The sequence below is a fragment of the Chanodichthys erythropterus genome, chromosome 9, assembly GCF_024489055.1.
Source record: "Chanodichthys erythropterus isolate Z2021 chromosome 9, ASM2448905v1, whole genome shotgun sequence".
NCBI lineage: Eukaryota > Metazoa > Chordata > Actinopteri > Cypriniformes > Xenocyprididae > Chanodichthys > Chanodichthys erythropterus.
Genome location: NC_090229.1, coordinates 32,020,030 through 32,043,379, shown reverse-complemented (window position 1 = coordinate 32,043,379; position 23,350 = coordinate 32,020,030). Strand labels below are relative to the sequence as shown.

Below are 23,350 nucleotides of genomic sequence, written 5' to 3'. Positions count from 1 at the left end.
GGGAATGCTGTCACTGACAGCCTTGGAGTTCTGCCCCCAGTTTTTCCCTGGAACTGCCGGATGTGTGTCCAGACATTTGGACTGGCATTCTCCTCTAGCATGGCGGCGTGGGTATATCGTTCCCCATAGCGCAGTCAGCGCAGAGTAGAAGTTCCCTTTCGAAAGGGAACGTCTCAGGTTACGTATGTAACCATGGTTCCCTGAGAACAGGGAACGAGACTCTGCGCTTTCATGCCATGCTGCGGGATGCCTGCTACAGTCGCTCAAAGACAAGAAGATGCCGGCTGTTTCCCCAGGCGCTCCCTTTATATGTCACGGTTCGCGCCGTTTGACGTGATAGGCTGTCGCCGGCCAATAGGATTGGAGTGTGGTGATTTTTGGCATTTCGAGCACGGGTCACGGAGGACGTTCCCCATAGCACAGTCAGCGCAGAGTAGAAGTTCCCTTTTGAAAGGGAACCATGGTTACATACGTAACCTGAGACGGTCTCAGCTACAACTACAGTGTATGAGGGCGGGTCAAAGTAAAAACTGTTTATGAGTATTCAAATTTGTTATAAACCTATGTTAGTTCGTGCAGGAAATAAGATTGGAATTACTAATGACTTGCTTCAGGCAGTTCAGAATCGTTTCTTTCTTTTGGGAGATAATAAATCCATTTATCGTGCACTTTGATCTTTGACACAACATGAAAGGTACTATCCACAAAATCATAATGGGGGACTTTAAATGTAAGAAACATTAACGTACAGTAGTTTTCTGTTGGTTATTTCTTTTACATACCTCCAGCTCTCCATTCTCGGCTGCATCATGAAGAGGCGTACCACCCCAGTTGTCTGTCACTATTTCCCCACCATGCAGGAGGAGCCAGCTGAGAACCTTGGCATGGCCACGGCTGGCGGCAAAGTGCATGGCACTGGCCCCATCATTGTCTCTGTCAGCCAGGCTGATTTCTGTGAAACTCATCTATAGAAGACAAAAAAAAGAAGTCAAATTCACAAGAAGTCAGCGTGCTAGCATGCCAACAAGCCTGATCAAGCACCTTCAGATATGATGTTAAACTAAAAATATATAGATTCATAATGTAAAAATCAAAAAACTTGGAAAGAAAATATACAGACAACCAGCTTCAAAATCCTGCTCAACAGTAGTAGTTCAAATAGCAAAAATGCTAAAAGCTCAAATTATGCACCTGAAACAAATAGTTTCTCACAATGTAAATTATATAGATTATATATATAATATTATAATTATATAGAATAAAGGATAAATCAATCAAATCACATTTATTTATATAGTCCTTTTTTACTATATAAATCCTTTCAAAGCAGCTTCACATCAATAAAACAGTAAAAGTTCAGTAGGCATAACAGTGCCGAATCCGATCATTATCAATTCATTTCAAAATTTGTTCTCATCCTATAGGAAAATCAGTAGTTCTAAGAAACTAAAACTGTCCAAAAATGAACAACAATAACAAAACAAATTTTTTTTTTTTTTTTTTTTTTTCATTTGAAATGCTCACAAATTTTGATGTTTTTTTCTGTAACAGTTGCTTGTTTTTGCTGGAGAACTTGTATTTGTGGTATGTATATTTTCAGTTCCATTCTAGCAAAGTGAAAATTTTGAAAAATGTTCTTTGATAACTTGCATTGACCCTGGGAACATTCTGCAACAACATATTTGAAATTGGACACTTTAATAAAGAACTCATCCAATAAGGCAAACTTAAATAAAACCTGTTTTTACCAGCCAGACAATGACAGTGTTGTGTCCCATCTGGGCAGCAGCGTGCAGTGGTGTCATCCCATCATTGGCTCTGATACTTGGCTCTGCCCCGCAGTCCTTCACTAGGTACTGGACAACTTCCAGGTGGCCCTCCTGACATGCAAGGTATAGTGGTGTGGCACCATTCTTGGTTTGAAAATTGACAACTCTAAAACAAACAAACAAAAACAAAAAATCAAGGAAATCATACAAATAATAGGTGACTGGAGATACAAAAAATCTTTAATGTTGTTTCTATATAAATGGTACCTATATGTTTATATAGTCACTTAAACACCCTTCTTGGTATAAAAAACGTGGAACAGCAGCAAAACCCTAACCCTTCATAATTATATGATTTAATCACATGGGACTGGAATACCTTTAACTGCAGCATAGCTGCACATTTTTGTACACTGAGTGACATTTATGATGACAACATCCAGTTAGGACAACTCTAAGGGCCAGAGGATCGACAGCAGAAAGCAGCAAGTGGGCCCAACTAACCTTACGGCACCTTGGATAATATTTTATAATATCTCACCATCATACCTGGCTATTGTGTGTCGAGCCACTAGTTGTATTTTTCCAAGGTATACAACTAGTCATGAAATAATTACCTTATAATAACTATACTTTGGTGCTGCAAAGATATTGTCAAATAACACCAAGATCTCATGAGCTGATAAACGTTTGTCAATGTCAAAATGAGATTGGCAATCAAATCAAAGAGGACAGTCATTACTGTTACTTTATATAGGAGCAGAGCATGAATACCAACATGCTTCAGTCTTAACAGTAAAAAAGTGAGATGTAAGATGTAAATAAGTAGCTAAACATTTAATATTTGTACTAAAATAGAAATTTTGAACAACAGCAATATCCAGGCATTCAAACAACTCAACCAGAGCCATTTTAGCATATTAGGCATAGCGTCCATGAACTAAAACATGATAAAATGTGTTTGTCACAGCCTAACGAAAAGTTCATTTTATGAAGTCTGTAAGTTGCCTCTTTGTCGCCATCTCTGTTTGAAACCTGCAATTGCAGTTATTTGTGGAATTATTCTCTTTATGTGTGTTGTGCATCGGCAGGGCTCCTCAGCAAGGATAAATCTAATGTTTGCTGTCAGTCACCGCACCGGTGGATACTGTACTTCGGAATCACAGATTCTACATCTTGAAAATATAACCAAAATAAGAATTTTCACCGGAAAATGACATCTAAACAAGTAAGTAACATGTCTGCCACTTTTGTTCTTACCAACTGAGAAAAAATGCATTACAATAAATCGCACTGCCAATGGTGATTAAACCTAAAGATCGCTTAGCTCATCACGTCAAACCATGTAAATTATTATTATTGTTATACTTTGTTCTCAAATTGTTAATATTAACAACATCAGCAGTGTGTGACTATGTATATTTACTGTGTATTAGCGTTACCTCAAATCCTCACATGCCATATAACCTACTAGCTGGGACTCCTTCTTCATTTAAACAGACGTAATGATGCAAAGATGAACGACTGCATGCTCAAATTTCCCGCAGAAACCCACCAGTACCAATTTTATTATAAAACATTACAGACTTACCATTGTGAATCGGGCTAAGGTAAGGAGATAGTTTTGAGCAGTGGCTGGTTATGTACTAGCTCAAAATTTGATTTTGGATCATTTTTAACCAAAAAAATTTACGGCAGCTTTAAGTAATGTTCAGGTTTATTTTTAAGTATGCTTTATGAAGCAAGTATACTAAAATCAATGTACTAGTAGTAAACTTGTAAGTGAACAATTTCAGTACTGCTTGGGACTAAATTGACCCACTTTTTAGTATATAAAAGTATACGTTTAATTGCAAACTTTAAGTGCACAACTATGTTTCAGATTTGTACTTCTTCTGTACTACAAGTGAACTTAGTATACTAGTAGTTTACTAATACTTGTAGTACATTTTTTTTTTAGTTTATGAAAGTACACTTTGAAGTATACTCTCAGTAAACTACTAGGTTAGTAGTTTTATAGTTTCCTCAATATTGTGTATTGTTAGATGGGAGACTCAGATAGGGATCCAAATGCGGAGCTTTTATTAAAAGTGAGCGTGGTCGTACAGGCAGGGTCAAAACAGGAACAAACAGGAACAGTGAGGAACAGGCAGAGTCGTAGTCAGGGTACAGGCAAAGGATCGAGGCAGGCAGCAATGGGTCATAAAACAGGAATCAGGCAAGAACAGTAACAAACAAGAAGACAGGGAGATAACGCTTAGAATTGCACACTGGGGAAACAAGACTTTGCAAACAGGTAGTGTGTGTGAGTCTTTTATAGTCCAGGTAGTGTGCTAAGCTGTATGTGGCAACAGGTGATTGGTGTAGAGTGAACATGTGACTGGCAGGGAGGATTGTGGGAAATGTAGTCCGGGAACTGACAGGAACAGACGGTGATCATGACAGTGTATATTCAATATTGTGTAATATTCGTCAATATTGTGTATCTCACGACTGTATATCCCCCATTTAAGTATATATTGGGAGTTATTTTTTTATGAATAAATTATATAAATAATGTGCATCGTACGTGATATGATCGGGGGAATTACTGAATGAGTAGCTGTAGCCTGTACTGACTAAATCTACCTGCCGGTAAATTCGAGCAACGGTTTGAGTGGCCGTATAAGCTACAAACAAGTAGAAAATAATTTCTTTGTAGATCATACAACAGCAACTTGGAAAACAGACAAAACAGAAAAGGTAAGAAGCGATATTTGAGAAAAGAGCCTATCAATCTAATAGCCGTAGACGCATAGCAGAACTAACTTTACCCCGCGGCATGTGATTTCCGATTCTTGTGAAAAAGGTCAATTGTCGAAGTTTGCCGAGGATTATCGAGGAGTCTGATGAGTGAGTTGATGATACATCTAAATATGCTTATTATGACTACTGTTATTAACTAACATAGCTACAAAAACCTTTCTGTCGAGAGATGTAAATAAATTTTACTATGGTTTATTGTACATGCAGATTATATTTTAAGTTGTTAAGCGAAATCAGTGAGTTTATTCTTTATTTAGACATAGAACATGTCCGCGTTTGTGCATGTGTGCTGCAGTGGCAATCTTATCCAAGATGTAGGCTAGGCTACTCAATGGTCAGTCGTATCCGACAGGGTATGGATCCAAGGATCCACAAATGAAAGTGACCACAACTTAAGAGAATGAAAGGCAATAATTAGCACACATATCATTCACATATTGCTGCAATATGCGTCCACAACTTTTTATTTGAATGCTTCAATATGGGTTGACACAAATGACTTTATTTGAATGTTTCATTGATATAACATGATCACGTTGTTTTACATTTGCATAAGCAATCTTCTATCGCTTGTTTCTGCTTCTTCTTCACCTGTATTTTGATACTGAAATTCTGTACTAGAAGATGAGTAAATAGCGCCCCTTACTGTTTAACAATGAAAACATGGATAGCCGGAATTAGTCAATGGCAGGGAAAGAGTAGTAGATTTGAAATAAATTTATATGTACATACAAAAACTCCGATCAGAATTATGAACATATCTGTTTCCTTTATAAAGCAATATTTTCAAACAATGTAAGTTTATAAGACAGTAAGTAAAAAGTATTTAATAGACTCAATCAAAAGATTAAACACAACTACAAGCCAAATATACTTAGAATACTTAATTATACTTTTAGGTATAGTGTATAGTCCAAATATACTTAGACCTTTCTGCCAGTAAGTGCAATTTTAAGTATATTTCTGAGAAGAAAAAGTAGACTGAAAGTATAATTTCTTATTTTTAGTTTAAAAGAAGAATACTAATAGCACACGTGAATAAACTTATTTTTCATAAGGGCAGTGTGTGTAAATAGGTTCCCTGCTGAAAAATCCAGCATTTGCTGATCACCAGGAAAAGGTATGTTTGCATGCTGGGACCAGCATGGGATGCTGGTTTGCTGGTCGCCAGAAGCGGGAGTGCTGGTGGACCAGCTACACCAGCTCAGTTTTGCTTGAGAGCAGGTCCACCACCACTTATACCAGCATATGAGCCTGGGACCATCTCCCAGGCACGTGTACAGGGGGTGGGTTGGTGCCCAAAGCAGCTGCTCATTTGCCCTCCACTAAAGATGCCCCTATGGCAAATAAATTGGCAAATAAAATCAATAATTCCAGCATAAATATGAAAATTTCCACACATAAGTAAAGGCCTGGTTCTAGAGCACAAATGCAATGTGGAACGGACACGATCACTCACTCACTCACACACACTCTTCACTCCTGTTCATATTTCCTTATTGCTGTTTTGTTTTTGTTTTTTGTTTTTTTTGTTTTTTTTTGGGGGGGGGGGGGGGGGGGTATTTAATTTTCTTTTTAAATTAATTTCTTATTCTAAAGTTAAAGGGTTAGTTCACCCAAAAATAAAAATTCTGTCATTTATTACTTACCCTCATACCGTTCCACACCCGTAAGACTTTCGTTAATCTTCAGAACGCAAATTAAGATATTTTAGTTGAAATCTTAACGAAAGTCTTACGGGTGTGGAATGAAGTAATAAATGACAGAATTTTCATTTTTGGGTGAACTAACCTTTTAATTAGCATTTTTATAAATGGATTATTGAAATATATAATATGTTATTACAATCAAGTCTGGTCTTTTTTGCAAATTTATTTGGCATTATTGCAAAAACAAGATGCTTCAAACCACCTCAAACAACAACAAAAATGTTAACTTTGACAAAAATACTGATTTAATGTATTTTATAATGTTTAAATATATATTCACAAAATATCATTACAAAATATCATACACAAAATATTATTAGCCACATCCAGAAAACTTAATGGATCTCTATTGGATGTATATGGTAATTACACTTTTTATATCCTACAGATTTTTCTCTAATTTTCTCTAATATTCCTCATTTAAACAATCCCTTGGGCAGGAATTGTTTAAATGAGGAATATTGTGACATGTTCGTTCCCCGAAGAAAACTCAAGACTACAGTTAAGCCGTTTCAGGCAGTTCAGAAACAGTGCTACTGATTTAGAGAATAACTCCCTTTGGAGTGGAATTTGTGATTTGTAAATTTGCAAGCCCTTTTTGTGCCCAAACAGCAACATTACACACTAAAGAAAAATGTTAAAAAAACCATAATATTAATAGTAATAATAATAATTGAATAATAAAAAAAATGAAATAAAAATAATAATAATTCTTTAATATTACAGTAGTATACAGAATCAAAAATAAGTACCAGTGGTTCGTAAGTGCATTGCTAATAAAGTTGCTTGGGTGTTCTGAGTGGTTTCTAGGTGGTTGCTTTCTGGCTGAAATAAAAAAAAGCCTCTCTAAATATGATTTGGTCCCTCCTTTAGAGTAAATCTATAATATTCTTTTGCTTGTTAAATGCACCACCATGATACTAGGGTGAGTCGGTTGTGAGTGTTGAGCCATGTGTTGCTAGGTGGTTGCTAAGGTATTCAATTTAGCTCAGTGTTTCAATTCAGTTCAATAACTGTCATTATTCAGGCAATAGTGGCAATAGTGTCATTATTAGTTCAAGTCAGAGCTAATATTGATTCAGTCTATGTTGATTCAGTTCAGTTCAATAACAGTGTAACAAGTACATGACTTCAGGTGTTATTTGTGTCCACAGCATAAAGGTTAGAGGTTTCTCTCAAATTATGCAGCTTGTTGAGTTGAGGAGTGCTGTAACTCCACCCCCGCCCCACCCATTACAATTATCTTTTTTTAAATATTCACATTATTGATGATGAGATGACAAAGTCTGAATACATATAAATGCTCAATCACATTTAATTTCAAATTCAAAAATGTTCCCAGAGACATTGTTGACACTCTGAGACAAATTGATTCAACTGTCCAGTGTTTGCCTTTCTCAGGGGAAGCATCCAGCATTAATGTCTGTCCCAGATCCTTCTTCAAAGTAACAGCAGGAGTTCTAGGAGAGAACAGGAGTCTTCCTATAAATACCATAAAGCTCAGCTTTATTTGGACACAGACTGACAAGGCATCAATGAGTCTCTTAAGAGGATCAGGGCTGCTTCACTCACTGTATTCACTCTCTGTATTCATTCGCTGTATTCACTAGCTCTGTGCAGGAGACAAACTATGAGGATTGTTACTAGAGGAAAAACGATTGTTTTGTTTTTTCCTCTGTGGCTCATGTCCAACTGTACAGTTTGCTTTTGCATCCCCTAAACCACCTTTTTCTTGAAAAGTTATGAAAAGAATAGTTACAGTATGTATCTTTCATGTGGATTCAAGATGGACTGTTCAGAATAGCATACTGCCATACTACTCTACTGTTCAAGCAATATAGTATGTAGTCAAACTCACAATGTCAAGTGGAAATACTATATTAAATATTTAAATTTAAACAAAATTGTTTTGTTTTTTTTTATATATAGGGAGTGTTATTTGCTTTTTGTCAAACTGAACAAATCAGGTTTGAACCAGAAACCATGATTTTGATTTTGATTGCATTGTGTTGCTTGCTCTCTTTGTAGACAGAGTATACACATACACACACACACAGTCACACACAGGATTAAAGAGCAGAATTTAAGCCTGCCAGTAACCAAGTAAACAGTCTGACTGTGGGAAACATCTAATTCAGCAATCAGACAAAACAATGCATTCAATTTAATAGCATTATAAATTCAGCATATAATTGACATATTTAAAATAATTGACATTACCAGGTGATTCAGATGAGAATGGGTTGTTAATCTAAAAAATAAATACAAATAAACATTTGACTGTGGTGGAGAGACTTCCAAAGAAAAATAAAGAGATATTGAATTTTTAAAACAGGAAGAGGAATTAATCAGGGGCTTAGTCATTAGGAAGTGATCAGACATGTGAATCTTTCATGAGTGTAACCCTAACAGGCACAGTCATCCGTGCCCTGGGGGGGGAGGGACACACACACACACACCAACAGACCTATGTAATGACCACAAATAAAACACACACATTATTTATATGACTACAAATGAGGCAAACGGAAATATATCACATCTATAGCTTATATTCAAGAGAATATAATTGTTTCACCAATGAAACCAATATAGAGTATTGGTGTATCATAATCAACATTATTTTCTAATTTCCAGCCTATATTCTGTCAATACTAGCCAAGAACTTCCTCATCTCTACAGAAACAATTGGTACACAACAGTTTGTAATGACATCATCATAACACTATTGTATGTTCACAAAGGTCCCTGACCTGATACAGCCTTATTTGCGGCACAGCTGTCCTTCCTGTATAAATAATTTAGGCTTGAGTGAAAAGGTAACAGAAGCAGCTGTCAGAAGATGTGTGGTAGAGCAAAGCACTTCAACCAACAAAGTCCCACTTGACCTCTTTATCACAAGGCTCAGTTGATCAGCTTTTTTAATTGTAACAGTAATGTTCTTACATGAGGAAGACCTTGATAAAAGAAAACATGTAAGCCAACATTAAATGATACTAGAAAGTAATGGAAACTCACTAAAATTGGACAAAAGGACACAATTTGGAATTATGCATCACTAGCTCTATTGCTGCGACATGATCATTGAATCAGTGAGCTGAATTTGAGAACAGGATAAGTCTGAAAGAATCGTGCACATTCTGTGAACTGGATGAACAGATTAATTGAAAAGAATTGGGAAAAAAAGGTCTGGACACTGCAACCTCTCTCAGAGGAAAGCTGCATAATTATAGATGGTACAGTCGCATATTCACATTCACAATACCTTCACATACTTAAGCATTGTTGTTAAAAAGATAAGTCAAAAGATAAATCTTTCATTGTTTTTTTTTTTTTTTTTCCTGTTTTACACTTCCGTTTTACACTTCTGGCAATGGCCGTACATGCATTCATGAGAGAGACAAGCTCCAGCAGAAGGGTGACCTTGCTTTAACCCAACATAGCGCCTCCTCTCTTATATTGAAATCCTCCAACATTTTTATTTAAAACTTCACGTTTTCGACTTCCAGTTCGTAACTGGAATTTTGTCTTTTTCTGCCCTCTGCATTTCCGCATTTGTCAATTCTCACCTAAGATTATGCAAGGCCTACGTCATACTTGGGGTCAGAGGTCACCCGTCCGCCAGAACTTGAATCTCTTGTGAACGATTGCTGGAAGCCAGTGATTTATATAGTTTTATAAAATGGTTTTTTCAAGTCCTTGATTCTAATTCACAATAAAACATGGCTATGACCGCTTCACCCAACGGTTCTGTGTATCACTACATAACACACTTAGCAACCACTCTAAGCAACGTAAACATATTTGTTCTCATTGATATTGTTCATTGAAGCTTACTGTGTTTATGGTAGAGTATTGGGAGAGAGAGATCGAGTGAGCGAGTGTACCTGCATTTAGATTTCCTTCAGGTCAGTCCTATGTTCGTATTAAAAAATCCATTTGAATGTCATTGCAATATCTTGTCTTTTAACAGTTAATGGGTTTCCCCGTGCCCTGACCCTGACAGTGCTAGTTCCAAGCTTTTGTCAGTTGTGTCTTGTTCCATGTTCACAAGTTTCGATCCTTTCAATGTAAAAGTCTTCACTGCTGAATGACTCACTCATAAAGACAGTCTTTGCTGCCATCTAGCGTAATAATATAACTTATTTTGCTGTTCACAGTCAGGGACTAGTTTTTCCAGTGGAAGGAAGGCTTTAAGTGATTTTACTTCATGAAAGATGCATTGATACATACTTTTTTGGCTTTAATATTTGTATTCTGTGGTATCCATTTTATAAAAGCAATAAGCCCTGTGATGCCATGGTTTACAGTGAATTTATAACAGCTAAGGGGCCGTGCCTAAAAACACCCCTTAGCTGTTATAAATTCACTGCAAACCATGGCTTCTTGGGGCTTATTGCTTTATTAAATATGGATAATTTTCTTACAAAAAAACATCCCTTCACTTCAGAAGGCATTTATTAACCCACTGGAGTTAATAAATAGGGATTACTTTTATGATAGATGGATGTGCTTTTTGGAGCTTATAAAACTCGCCCACTATTCAATGCCATTACAAAGCTGGGAAGAATTATATTATTTAATATAACTCAGATTGTGTTCAGCTAAAAGAAGAATAAAGTCATATACACCTAGGATGGCTTGAGGGTGAGTAAATTATAGGATCATTTTTATTTTGAGTTATTTATTCCTTTAAGTAAATTAAGGCCTATACAATCCTACACAACTGTGCCAGAGTCAAGATTTGTAGTAAATAATGACTGTCCTATGCTACTATTATTATGGGTTTTTTTACGTCATTTGGAGTTTGACAGAAATCAAAGGGTGGTAAGTCTGAATTAGAGTTGTCAAAAGTACCGACTTCGGGACCAATCGGTACTGAAATTTTGTGACGCTTTGAGCACTGTTGAGCGGAAACATCTCTGATTAGCCATTGCGTTTACACGCTCATCGCATATGTCTGTGATTGGCTACAATGATCAACACATGGGAGCGTTTGAAAGCACACAGAAGTGTTTGAATTTAAAAGCATTTTGAAAACGGGAGCATTCGAAAGCAGGCGTCTATCAGCGTACTGGTCCGTGATAGACGCCTGCTTTCAAATGCTCCCGTGTGTATCTGTGTAAGTGCTCAGTGAAGAACATCATTGATGACTATTTACAACGTTTTTGAAGCATTGATCATTGAAGCCAATCACAGACATATCCGATGAGCGCGTCAACACAATGGCCAATCAGAGGTGTTTACGAATCTGCTCAACAGTGCTCAAAGCGTCACATTTTTAAAATTTCAGTACCAATTTGGTACTGAAGTCAGTACTTTTGACAACTCTAATCTGAATTAACCTAATATATTTCACCAAAATATATAAAAAAGCACTGTCACTTTATGCAAATAAGAGTCCATCCTCCAATTTCTGACACATGAGGTAATTGAAGCGAGTTAGTGCCCCTAATCTGCATTAGCTGGTTGTGTAACTGCCCCCACCCCACCCCCCTTTGTGGCACCTTATGTCTACAATGAGTTTTATGACCAATGCATTCATGTCATTAGCTTTATCACCAGAGGACCATGTCCTCCATGGCCTGTGAGAACAGGATATGCATGAGCAACACCCCAATTTGAACTCCTCTCATAAATCACTCGTTCATTCCCTTTATCTACATCTGTCCTGGAACATATTCTCCTTTCACAAAAGACACTGATACCCTAATAAGGCCAACAGCGTGCTCCATTGAGCAGTCAGTCTGACTGGAATTGATAATGCTCGGTGTGTCCAGCCATGCTAAAAAGACAGTGAGATAGCATTAGACAAAAGGCAAAATTGTTCATGTGCACTAGACTTCTGCTTTTTTACGCTCTATTATATATTGCATGGTAAATGAAAGTTGTTTTCATATATCTGCAACAAGCTATATTGTGTTATTAATGTGTTGTTTTAACATTAACAGCAATAATATAGTTTCTTTGAATTTTATATAATTTTATGTTAATTTTCATGAATATAGAGGTGCTGGGATGACGTCAGAAGCCGGAAGACTCAACACTGGTTCCTTCGAGATTTTCCTATGGGGTTTTATAATAGGTTTTTTTATTTTTTATTTTTATTAGACGTTTTGGCCTACAACATAAATTACACACACCCATACTGAAAAAGAGCATTTTGAAGCAGTTATGTTTATTTTGGAAAACGTATGTTTTTAATAAATAACTAGATAAAACAGTTTGGGATGTAAATGTGTGCAGTTCACATTGTAGAACAAAACGTCAAAGTATCGTCAAGTTATGTTTACCACAGGCCTTATTTTACTCATTAATTGAAAAAAAAAAACCCATTATAAAACCCCATAGGAAAATCTCAAAGGAACCAGCAGCGAATTAGTCTTCCAGGTTTTGACGTCATCCCTGCACCAACCTATTTCAATAAATTTACAAGAGAATGTATCTACGTAAGGGTAAATGCTATATTAATATGAGGATGAAAGGGTAATGGGGTGCTGCAGTAATTATGTATTTTTGTAGGCCAACCAAAGTTAGCATCATCCTGATTCCCTCAACAAAAATCCAATAGGATTTTTCCATTGGCTTTTGGATTATTGCAAAAAATAAGCTCTGTGACCAATAAAACTTTATGATTCCTAGACGTTTTGTGCATCATAACAATCTTCACAAATGAACACAACTTTTATGAATTTTAAAGCATAAATTTAATTGCCAGAATTAAAAAGCTAAACGTAGGCTATAAACAAATTACACCACGGTTGCAAGACTTCAGTGTATCCATCACTTCTGACATCTCTTTCATTCTTTGTTTAAAGACATTTACTCTGAAAATTTGAGTTAGAACAGTTTGCAAGAGTGCGATTATAAACACAATAAGGCTGAGAAAGCGGACTACCAAGTAGATGAGTTTACATGTTCACGTGAAAACTTTTAATGCCTCCAACAACCTCTGTAGTCCCATTTTGCCACTTGTGACACCACCTTTTCAAGACAAGTAAAAGCTTTAAAAAAAATCACAAGGGGGATATTACTGATGTGTTATATGTTGTATAATAAAACATGAAAGTATACTGAGCTTGTGTTATTTCAGGCATTTAACCAAAAATCCATTAAAAAAACTTTGAGACGATGGAACCGAACATGCTAAAATGCTCTTGATTCCGGGTTTTGGCATACAAAAATGTGTAATCTCTGCAGCACTCTGTGAGTAGTCATTTTTATCAACGCTGGTCCAATTAACCATTTTTCTGCCTGTAGGTTCTAACAAATTTATAGTGCATTTTCAAGTGTATGGTTAAAAACATGCTGTGAAAATGGTGTGTTTTGCGAAATATCTAAATATCCAAGGAATCGATTTCTGACTGGGTCCATATGCCTCAAACTTATCTATACACCTCCGTTGATTCCTTTTAAGTTTACACTACCACAAACCACTCTAAGGTGTGTCACCATTAGAGTCATTTTCTGCACACCCCATTAGGCCAACCATAGTGTTCAGGTAGACAGCTGTGCTACAGCATTATCTACATCAGTAAGATGTGTTGCTATAAATCATCACAACAACAACAACAACACTATGCAGCACTTTACATAATGTATCAGATTTAACCACCATGTCAAGATTCATGACCCCTGACCAAGAGACATTGCCTGTAATAAGAAAAGGACACAGTTACAATACCCTGACCCACTGACATGAGAATGTTATCTCTACCCTCCAAAAGCAACCCTATCATCACAATGCAGAAAACTCCTACATAGCAGACCTCTTTTCAAGAGTATTTGTTTACCTCATTAGTTTATCACTTGTGCGATACTGACAGTCACCATTGAGACAGGAATACACAGTGCTGAATGAGCATAAGCAATATCACTCTTCCTGATTAAACTTTCAGGGGGATTTACTAAGAATGAACTGATAGCATTGTTTATTTGCAGCCGCTGTCTATGTTGTCTTAGCGCCCAGTCTAAATGAATCATGCAAATCAGATAACAACACAAAATGCTGAACTTCAATTTACACAGCACAGTTCCCCATATTATGGGTCAGTTTCCAAAGCTAGGTTGTGCACTGTAAGAAAAAAATCTGTAGAAAACGGAAAAGTAATTTTCTGCCAGGACATTATTCGTTCAGTTTACTGACATTTACTTTAATGCTTAAACACAACACAATGTGTAACAATGCACAACAATGCAATGCAATGCAATGTGTAATTCAAAATATGGGTAAAAGATGAAAAATACCCTAACCTGTGAAAAATCTAAATTTCGTTCATATTAACCCAATACATGTTGCCCTATATATAGCTTGTCACTAGAGCAATAACTTTATCTACCCCTAAAAGATGCACCTTAGAGGGAACTGGCAAGCTAACAAGCTGTTGTACCTCTAAAGGTACAATTTCTGCACATTTTACCTTAAAGTGTTAAAAGTGCTGTATTTTATATTCTCACTCCTAAAATTAGAGGTACTTTATTGGCATCTATGGTTCCATGAAGAATCTTTAACATCTATAGAACCTTTCAATGGCACGAAAGTTTCTTTATTATGGAACAAGATTCTTCAGATTGTTATAATTTTCTTCACACTATAGAAAAAATGGTTCTTCTAAGAAAAGAACTTCACTGAAAGGTTATTTGGGGAAACCAAAAGTTTACTTCATGGCTGCAAAAACTTTTTCTACTGCTATTTCTAAGCATTTAGAAATGCTTAAACTGTATTGTGGAAGTTTGTGATGAAAACTCAAAACTCAACAGTTTTTTATTCATCCAAGTCAATGTGACATCAAAACTAACCTTATTTACTTTCTTAAAGTAGAACTAAGTAACTTTTTTTTACCTTCATAAATAGTTTTCTAAGTCCTTATGATGGTTAATTGACTTGTAGTGGTGTGTTTGAGGCGTGCATTAACCCCCTCTGGCTACGCCAGAATACAGCACTTGCAAGTTGAGCTGCACCGACCCGAAACAATCTCGCCTCATGTTCACGTTCACGCGAGAGTGACAAAATGCTTTACGGTAATTCAAAAACAATGTATATATTATGACTTTATAAAACAATTTTGAAAATTACCCACCTCCATCGAGTGTACTGTATTTGCAAATTACCCACCTCCTCTTTCTTGTACTGTATTTGCAAAACTAGTGCGCTGGTGAGCGTTGTAGTCGTTGTAGTCCAGAGCTGCGCTTGGAGTATTTACGACAGTGTGATTCACTGAAGGAAACTGTAGGGGGAGCTTCACAAATCTTACTGAGTTCTGCTTTAATACACATTCTTGGTCTTACTGTGCATGATTCATAATCTCAACTTTTTTCCAAATTATCTTAAAGTATCAGTTCACCCAGTAATGAAATTTCTGTCATGAAGTACTCACCCTCATCTTGTTTCAAACCTGTAAGAACCTCTTTCATCTTTGGAACACAAATTAAGATATTTTTGATGAAATCCAAGAGTTTTTTTTATCCTTCATAGAAAGCAACGTAATTACTGCCATTCAAGGTCCAGAAAAGTAGTAAAGACATTGTTAAAATAGTCAATGTGACTCTTGGATTTCATCAGAAATATCTTAATTTGAGTTCCGAATATGAAAGAAGGTCTCAGAAGGTTTGGAATGACACGATTGTGAGTACTTAATGACAGAAATTTCATTTTTGGGTGAACTAACCTTTTAATATCAAAATGTAACAGCTCCATTTCTGAACTGATTTTCCTTTTGAGATGATGTCACAAATCCCTTTCCCTTTTCAACATCTCCCCTCTAACCACCTCCATTGGTGTACAACACACTTTTCACGAGTTCACATATCCATATAATTAAATAGAGTAAAGTTATGTGTATTTGGCGTGCTGTCCAGGGAGAGGGCTCCGAGCTCGGAATTTTGGCCCGAACCCAGAGTACTCCCCCCGGTGTGGTAAAAGTCGATAGAACTATAAGTGAGTAGATGGGGTGGAGGAGGGATGCTGATAAACTCTCAGATGAACAGAAGTCAGTCTGCTGAATTTATACCTTTTGACATTGGTTGAGTTGATTAACTGAATGCTCTCCACCTGTGCTAATTAGGTTAATTATCTGAACTTGCTCCTCCCCAAATTTTGTTAATAAAACATCATTTTCCACTTTGAATTTCCTGTTTCACTCACTCAGCCATATCAAAGACTGTATATTACCAAGACGGTTCACTCATATGTTCACTCATGCGATATTTAATGTTATGAGCAAGAAGGTCTGCTCACACCATCACAAAAATTCAGTGTAATAAATAATTTCCTAAATATCTACAATATGGACAGAATCAATTGTACTACCACTTTAAAAAAGACATCCAGCAGTAAAGGCTGACTAAACTCAGGGTTTAATGATAGTGGACATTGATCTTGGCAGCAGGCTGCAGTGCAGAATGTATAGCAATAAACATGACAGTCCTCGTATACAGCAGGAAACGAAGTGTAATCATATCTGTTTGTAATCAAATCATTATGCTCTTTTGAAGCCAAGAGTCTTTCCTGAAGGATTTAACCATTTTTTATATAAAAAGTGTAACATTGCTGGACTGGATGTTGGATATGTTGTAATTAGTGTTTACAAAGACAAGCAGCACTATTCCTATTGCTCATATTTATGAAAAAGCCCAAATCCTAATTTTTAGCTGTCGGACAATTAAACGGGGGTGGAAAAAACCCATTTACTGGCATTAAAGGAAGAACCAGAGCCATAGAGACCAAAATATAATAGAGACTTAGTGGATGGACTCTTTTTACTATTTATACCAGTGTATGTATCTGGCCACCATCCGAATGTTTCTAGTAACACCCTAACAATCAACCACAATTCCTTAATATTATGAGTTATGCATGGATAAGCACAAGCACCACTCACATTTTCTTCTTTAAAAATTAAAAATCGGATTCTGCTATTGTACTATAAGGTTCAGAAGAAAAAATAAAATAAATAAATAACTTGACATTAAACTATTAAATACATTCAAAAAGCACCTTCCTTTATTCCTTTAATATCAGGATGTTTTGAATCTGTATGAATAATAATGCTTGTAATACCAGTGTTGATAACAATAAACAATGCATGTGTTATGTCAGTAAGATAGGCTGCTCTCAGACAAAAAAAAAAAAAAAAATGTTGCAAAGAAATTATCTTGATATAATGTAAGTGAAATGCTTGTTGCTAGTCATCAACAATGTAAATACAATCCATCTTTTTCACACAGACTCTAATAAACAGAGAATCTATAAACTATTGTTGGGTATGTTTGACTATGTCTTTATAAATTTTCAGATTTAATTCATCATGAATTTCATTTATCTCAAGGAAATTTCCTGACTGTGGGAGTCCGTGTAAAGTTTGTGGCTATTCAGACAGGGGTTTTCTGTAGAAAAGAGTCCAGCAGAAACAACTGCTGACATACAAAGGAACAATACAATATATAGAATAACATTGCAAACACAAAATTTCATGCCCTATGAGCTTATACCTAAGGACCACTTGTTAAAGAACATTCGTTGATCCTAACAGTCTGATAAGATTGTGACAAAATGTTTGGATGAGAATAGAAAAAAAAAAAAGAAGAAGGAAAAAAAAAAAAAAAATTATATCACACTCTCACTATTACACACTGTATGATCTTACTTTGGGCTGTGTTCCAGTAGCAGCCTGAGCGAAGGCAAGTCCCCTTTAGCTGCAGCGTAATGAACAGGCAATGCCCCCGTATCCGTGGCAACAGTAGGATCCCCTTCCCCACTTTTCAGCAACCAATCAATGATCTCATGATGGCTGAAGCGAGAAGCCAGATGCAGGACAGTGGCTCCTGAGCTGTCCTTATCCTGCAAACAACACAGTACATAATAAATAACATATAATATATTAAACTATATCACACAATAACTAACATTCATCTGGAATACAGAAATACAATTCTATGGTACATTATTTAATTGCAAAAAAATTGCATGCTACATGTTATAAAGCACTGACAGGAAACATGGGTGCATTTTAACAGATGTATTAATATGAGACAATATTTTTATTATTATAATAATTTTCAGCACATATGAGAGAGTCTCTTCTGGATCATATTTAACTGGTCAAAGTTTTTTGTAGTCATTCAACTTGCTGTGCAGGTATGAAACACAATAATGTAACGTGAAGCCATGCTGTAGACATCTTGCTCCCCATTGATGGCAGAGATAACTTCCACTACTGCATGTGCACAGAAGGAAAAAGCACAACAACAAGAGCTCTACTTTTTCATTTAGGCAGATATAATGCAGATTTTGAATTTTGTGAAAAAACATTTACATGTTAAAGTAACATTAATATTATTAGTCTACCCAATAATGTAATAATTAATGTTACTTTTACATGTAAACGTTTTTTTCACAAAATCTGCATTATAATGGCAGGAAAAATACTATTTCATTAAAATGTCAAAAGACAATGGTTCTCCTACTCAGATGAGGACAATTGTTAAAAAATGTAAAGAATTATAGCAAGGTTTTTTTGAAACCTTACTTTTAGCTTCAGATCATGCTTCTCCTACAACTTTCCTTCTGTGCACAATGGTAGTTAGTAACTCGGTACTAACCCTGAACCTACCCTTAACCCATCTAGTTACCTTATATTACTCAGTACTTTCTTAGTTAAGTAAGTACACATAAGTGCACATACTGTAAAATAAAGTGCAACCCTGACAACTTATGAGAAATCCACCATATTTTAAACTGAAAAAAAGTGGTTAGACTTTATTTTAAGGTGTCTGTGTTACAGTGTAATTATACATTTAAGTACAGAGTAATAATAATTAACTACATGCACTTACGATAGGGTTAGGATTAGGATTTGGGTTTTTCTTTAATTTGAAATTCAATGTTTCCAGACACTTAACTGCATGTTATTTGTAATTAAATGGAAATGTATTAAAAGTTTAAATTTAAATGCAATTATTTGAACAGTATAGTGTTTTTTTTGACCCAGGACTTAAGTACATCTTTGTGTAATTTCATAACTTCTATTGTCTTATGGTTAAAATGTACTGTTGAATGTACTGAAAAACATTTATGGTATAATAAAATATACTAATGTCATTTCTATTGAAATTTGTAATCACATACTATACATGTGCTTTAGTATGTTAGTCAACAAATCAAAATAAGTGTACTTCTTTAAAGCTAAAATGTACTTTTATAGTAAAACTTTTTGACATTATTATAAAGTGCACTTTTTAAAAAGTGTAAGTGTAGGAAAAAGTTATGAGTTATTTCAGTAATATTATATTATAGGCCTATTTTACATTATCGGCAAGTACAGTTTTTTTTTTTTTTTTTTTTTTTAATATATAAGAACACTACAGGTGCACATTCAATACAAGTATACTACTTCCTCATCCAATGATGCTTCACAACGGATTAATTAACAGGCGATTTTCTGACACATTTAACTAAAAGATGTATAATATTTATAAAACATTATATAACTCAATTCCAGTGACTCAAAATAAATTCTTTAGGGCCTGAGATGTTTATGGAAGCCATTTGAAACAACCTTTTCCTGAAAACAGCATAAAGGATAAAGACACTAATGTGGCCCCTCTATCTCATTCCACTGAAATATTTTCTTCTTGTTGTTTTGCATGGGTAGGTTATTATTATCTGAATGCTCTTAGCACTTACAGAACACACTAGCTTCATTCCATAATTATACTCACTGTATGAATCACACACTTGATTCCATGAGGATGGTATTATCCACAGCACGGGTCAAGCGGCTAAACTGAAGTCACACACTTAATAAGACCTCAGGAACACTGTTGGGTAAATTCTTTGACCATGAGACTGAAGGTTAAATGAGTGTTATAAGGATCTCCTGCTAATGAGATGGGATTTCTTAGCATATGAGGTGACGATTAGGCCATGAGTGCATTTTATGCACCATGTGTGGATGCTAAGCATACATTGATGGTTGTCTTACATTGGTTCCATTGCACTTCATTAGACAGAACAAGCTTAGTGATTTTAAAAAACAATAACTGCAGGGTCGTCACTACTGTTTGTGGACTGTATCGACCCAGAGACCCACAACGTTTTTCCTCCTAAATCACTAAATAACATCAAACACCACCACAACATTTATGTAGTTTGTAACTATGTAATGCAAAATATCTTCAATGACTAATTGTGTGCAGTGACTGAAGACTGAGTTTTAAGTAATTTCACCTAACATTATTATTTTTAAAATGTTGCTAATGAACACTGATTTTCGTATTTGTTATTAATTATGGACATTGTATCTACAAAATGCAATGTGTGTGTGTGTGTGTTGGGGGGGGGGGGGGGGGTTATTATTAAAATGATTTTTAATCATTTTTTAAAAACTTTGTTTTTCATTGTTTACTAGACTTTTTGTCGCTGAAAAAATATGTAATAATACTAAAAAGATTCTGTTATTAACATACATTTTTTTTTCGCAGAGCACCCACTGTTTACCCTACTTTATATGTAGTCTTAAGATGTGTTGTTACTGACTGTTATTGTACTGTATTCTACTGTTTATATTTACACGGACACTGTAATGCAAAGTGTTGCTGAAAAAGTAAGATACTCACGGCCGCTCTACATCCTCCATGCGTCACGAGCCACTGCAGGCAGGTCAGGTTGCCCGTGGCTGCGGCGTCATGAGCAGGACTCGCACCATTTCTCGCCAGGCTGTTCGCCGGTAAACCCGCTTCCTCAACCAAATACCGCAGACAGGTGAGCTTCCCTGCTCGAGCGGCGTGGTGTACGGGAGTCGCTCCCAGCACATCTTTCACATCGCTGTTGAGTACTTTCTCCGCTAATTGTACTTTCAAAGTTTGTACATCCCCTTGCCTAGCCGCGAGAAGTGTCCTCTCAACCACCATGATGATGTAGCGCCCCCAAAACAAATGACTATTAGCGCACCATTAAGCGTCAGTAATAGAAGTCCTCACTACAGAGAGCGTATTCAGTGCAGCCTCCCGCAAGCGAGTTACATTGTTCTGTCCATCCCTCTTTGTTTGAATCACCAGACCATAATGGTACAGGCATATATCTAAGAAATATTTTCAGATGATATAGTGATAATCAATGTATGGCATTTTGACAAAAATTACCTCCATTCACCGCGTAGCTCCTACCTAAAGAAAACCAGCCAAGCATTTTTTCACGGTCGTCTTTGAATGTATCCACTGGCTATACTAATCTTGTCTATATACTCACAGCATATTTCACCTGTTATGTCCCTTGAGCCCTAACTAAATATAGACACAGGCTAAACTAAACAATAACACCGCAAGACCAACGCGTCTACTAGCGCTAGGTATTTGGCTTGTTGTCAAACGGTTCGTTCAGAAGTCTTGAGGGACTGAACTTGTGAATAATCCATTAAGGGGAGGAGAACTGCAACATGTTCGCCATACTCAAATCGGCTCAGATGTTAAAGGGACAGCGCGTCATGATGACGATGTATGGTTGTACGAGTATCTCGTATTTTCTAAAACAAGGCCTATTCATTTTATGAATATTATATGCTATTTTCTGATTATTGGTATGCAGAAAAAGGAGAACAGTTTATTTTTCATAGTAGGCCTAGGCTACGTTTCATCTAGGCCTACTTAAAACGTAGGCTATTCAATAGAAAAAATGTTGCGAACATATTACTATAGTTTAGCTGTATTCGATATAAATGTTCGTGTAATTTGGAACTTGCAAATGCAACCGGTTAATTTACCTCAAAGGCCTTACCTTACCAACAGATGGCAGGCTCGCACAATATTTGTTGCGCAGCAGTAGCCAAAGAGTCAGCATATAAAACAGTCTATTTTCTTTTACATTTTACATCTTTTACTTTGTTCCCATATAGCCTAACGATATTGCCTTGATACCTGATAACGTGCTACGCGAACAGTTGCTCTAGTATTGTGTCACTGAATAGCTAATCTGCGACATTCCCATAAACCCATATGTTCCCATTAGAATTAAGGCAAAATAAAAATAATCAGCGAGTTATTCGAAATATTATCATGTAATTTACAAAAAAAATAATAATAATAATTCATGATGTTATTTAACAATCCATTGCGTTTAATGTACATTTTAAACATCCCTGTTCATTTGGGCTAATTTTTAGAAATCAAATCAAAAAATTAAGTAGCTAATGCGTTCATTATGACATACTTTCTATTAAAATGTGGCTGTATAAAGCCTATGTATAATAATACCTTTCAAAAGAATCTATTTGACTTTGATTCTGTTAACATCAATAGGCCTGATTTAATATTGTACATACATGTAAATAAATATTTCAAAAAACACATTAATAAGAACCACATAAAATATAATTTATACATTCTGTAAAATTAGATCGGAAGAAATTTAACTAAATGGGGGCTTCATGACCCAAGGTTTTGACTTTTTTTTTTTTTTCTTTTCTTTGTCATGACAATTAAATTAACAAATGCTAGCCTACTATTTAATATCCTATAATATATCCACTGATTCTTCGTTAGTCTGTACATTCTAAACTTTTGTAAATGCACATTGTTCTTTAGGGGGATCTCGCCCACAATCATATAGCCTATCTCATGCATCAAGTCTATCACAGATGCACATCGTCTATGACAGGCCACCACTTTTTTATTTTTATTCTCGAATAGGACTAAAATGCTTAAATTGGTGTTTTTTGCCTCAGATAAACTCTGAAAATACGTGCGAGAATTGAATTTGCCCCTTGGGATTTACGAGAAGTTTGAGGCTCTCGTTAATTTACAACTATGTAGGCCTAGCTACTTAGATTTTGCTTTTGGGAAATTAAGAAAATAAATAAATAAATAAATAAATAAATAAATAAGTATAGTCAAGCGATCTACTTTTTATGTAATCGAAACGCAACACCCCACACTCAGTCTCCATATGCTGTACAGCAATTGCTGGAGCTGGCGCGTGATTTATTCTGACATCTCCCATTTGGCTTCAGCCTCGTGCCTGGCGCGTGCCATACTCATCTATTTAACTATACAGAGGCGCACGAGCCAGGCTTA

At 35.9% G+C, this 23,350-nt stretch overlaps 1 protein-coding gene across 1 annotated transcript in view; it reads right to left on the bottom strand.

The window, feature by feature from the left end:
- The window catches only part of espn (espin), a 93,230-nt gene extending 71,608 nt beyond the window's left edge, over positions 1 to 21,622 (bottom strand). The window contains exons 1-4 of the mRNA XM_067394013.1: positions 20,900 to 21,622; positions 17,929 to 18,122; positions 1,749 to 1,935; positions 783 to 965 (exon numbers count right to left, since the gene is read on the bottom strand). Coding sequence (XP_067250114.1) covers positions 783 to 965; positions 1,749 to 1,935; positions 17,929 to 18,122; positions 20,900 to 21,193 — 858 coding nt within the window. The 5' untranslated portion in view covers positions 21,194 to 21,622. The remainder of the gene's footprint in view (positions 1 to 782; positions 966 to 1,748; positions 1,936 to 17,928; positions 18,123 to 20,899) is intronic.
- Between the last annotated feature and the right edge of the window lie 1,728 nt (positions 21,623 to 23,350).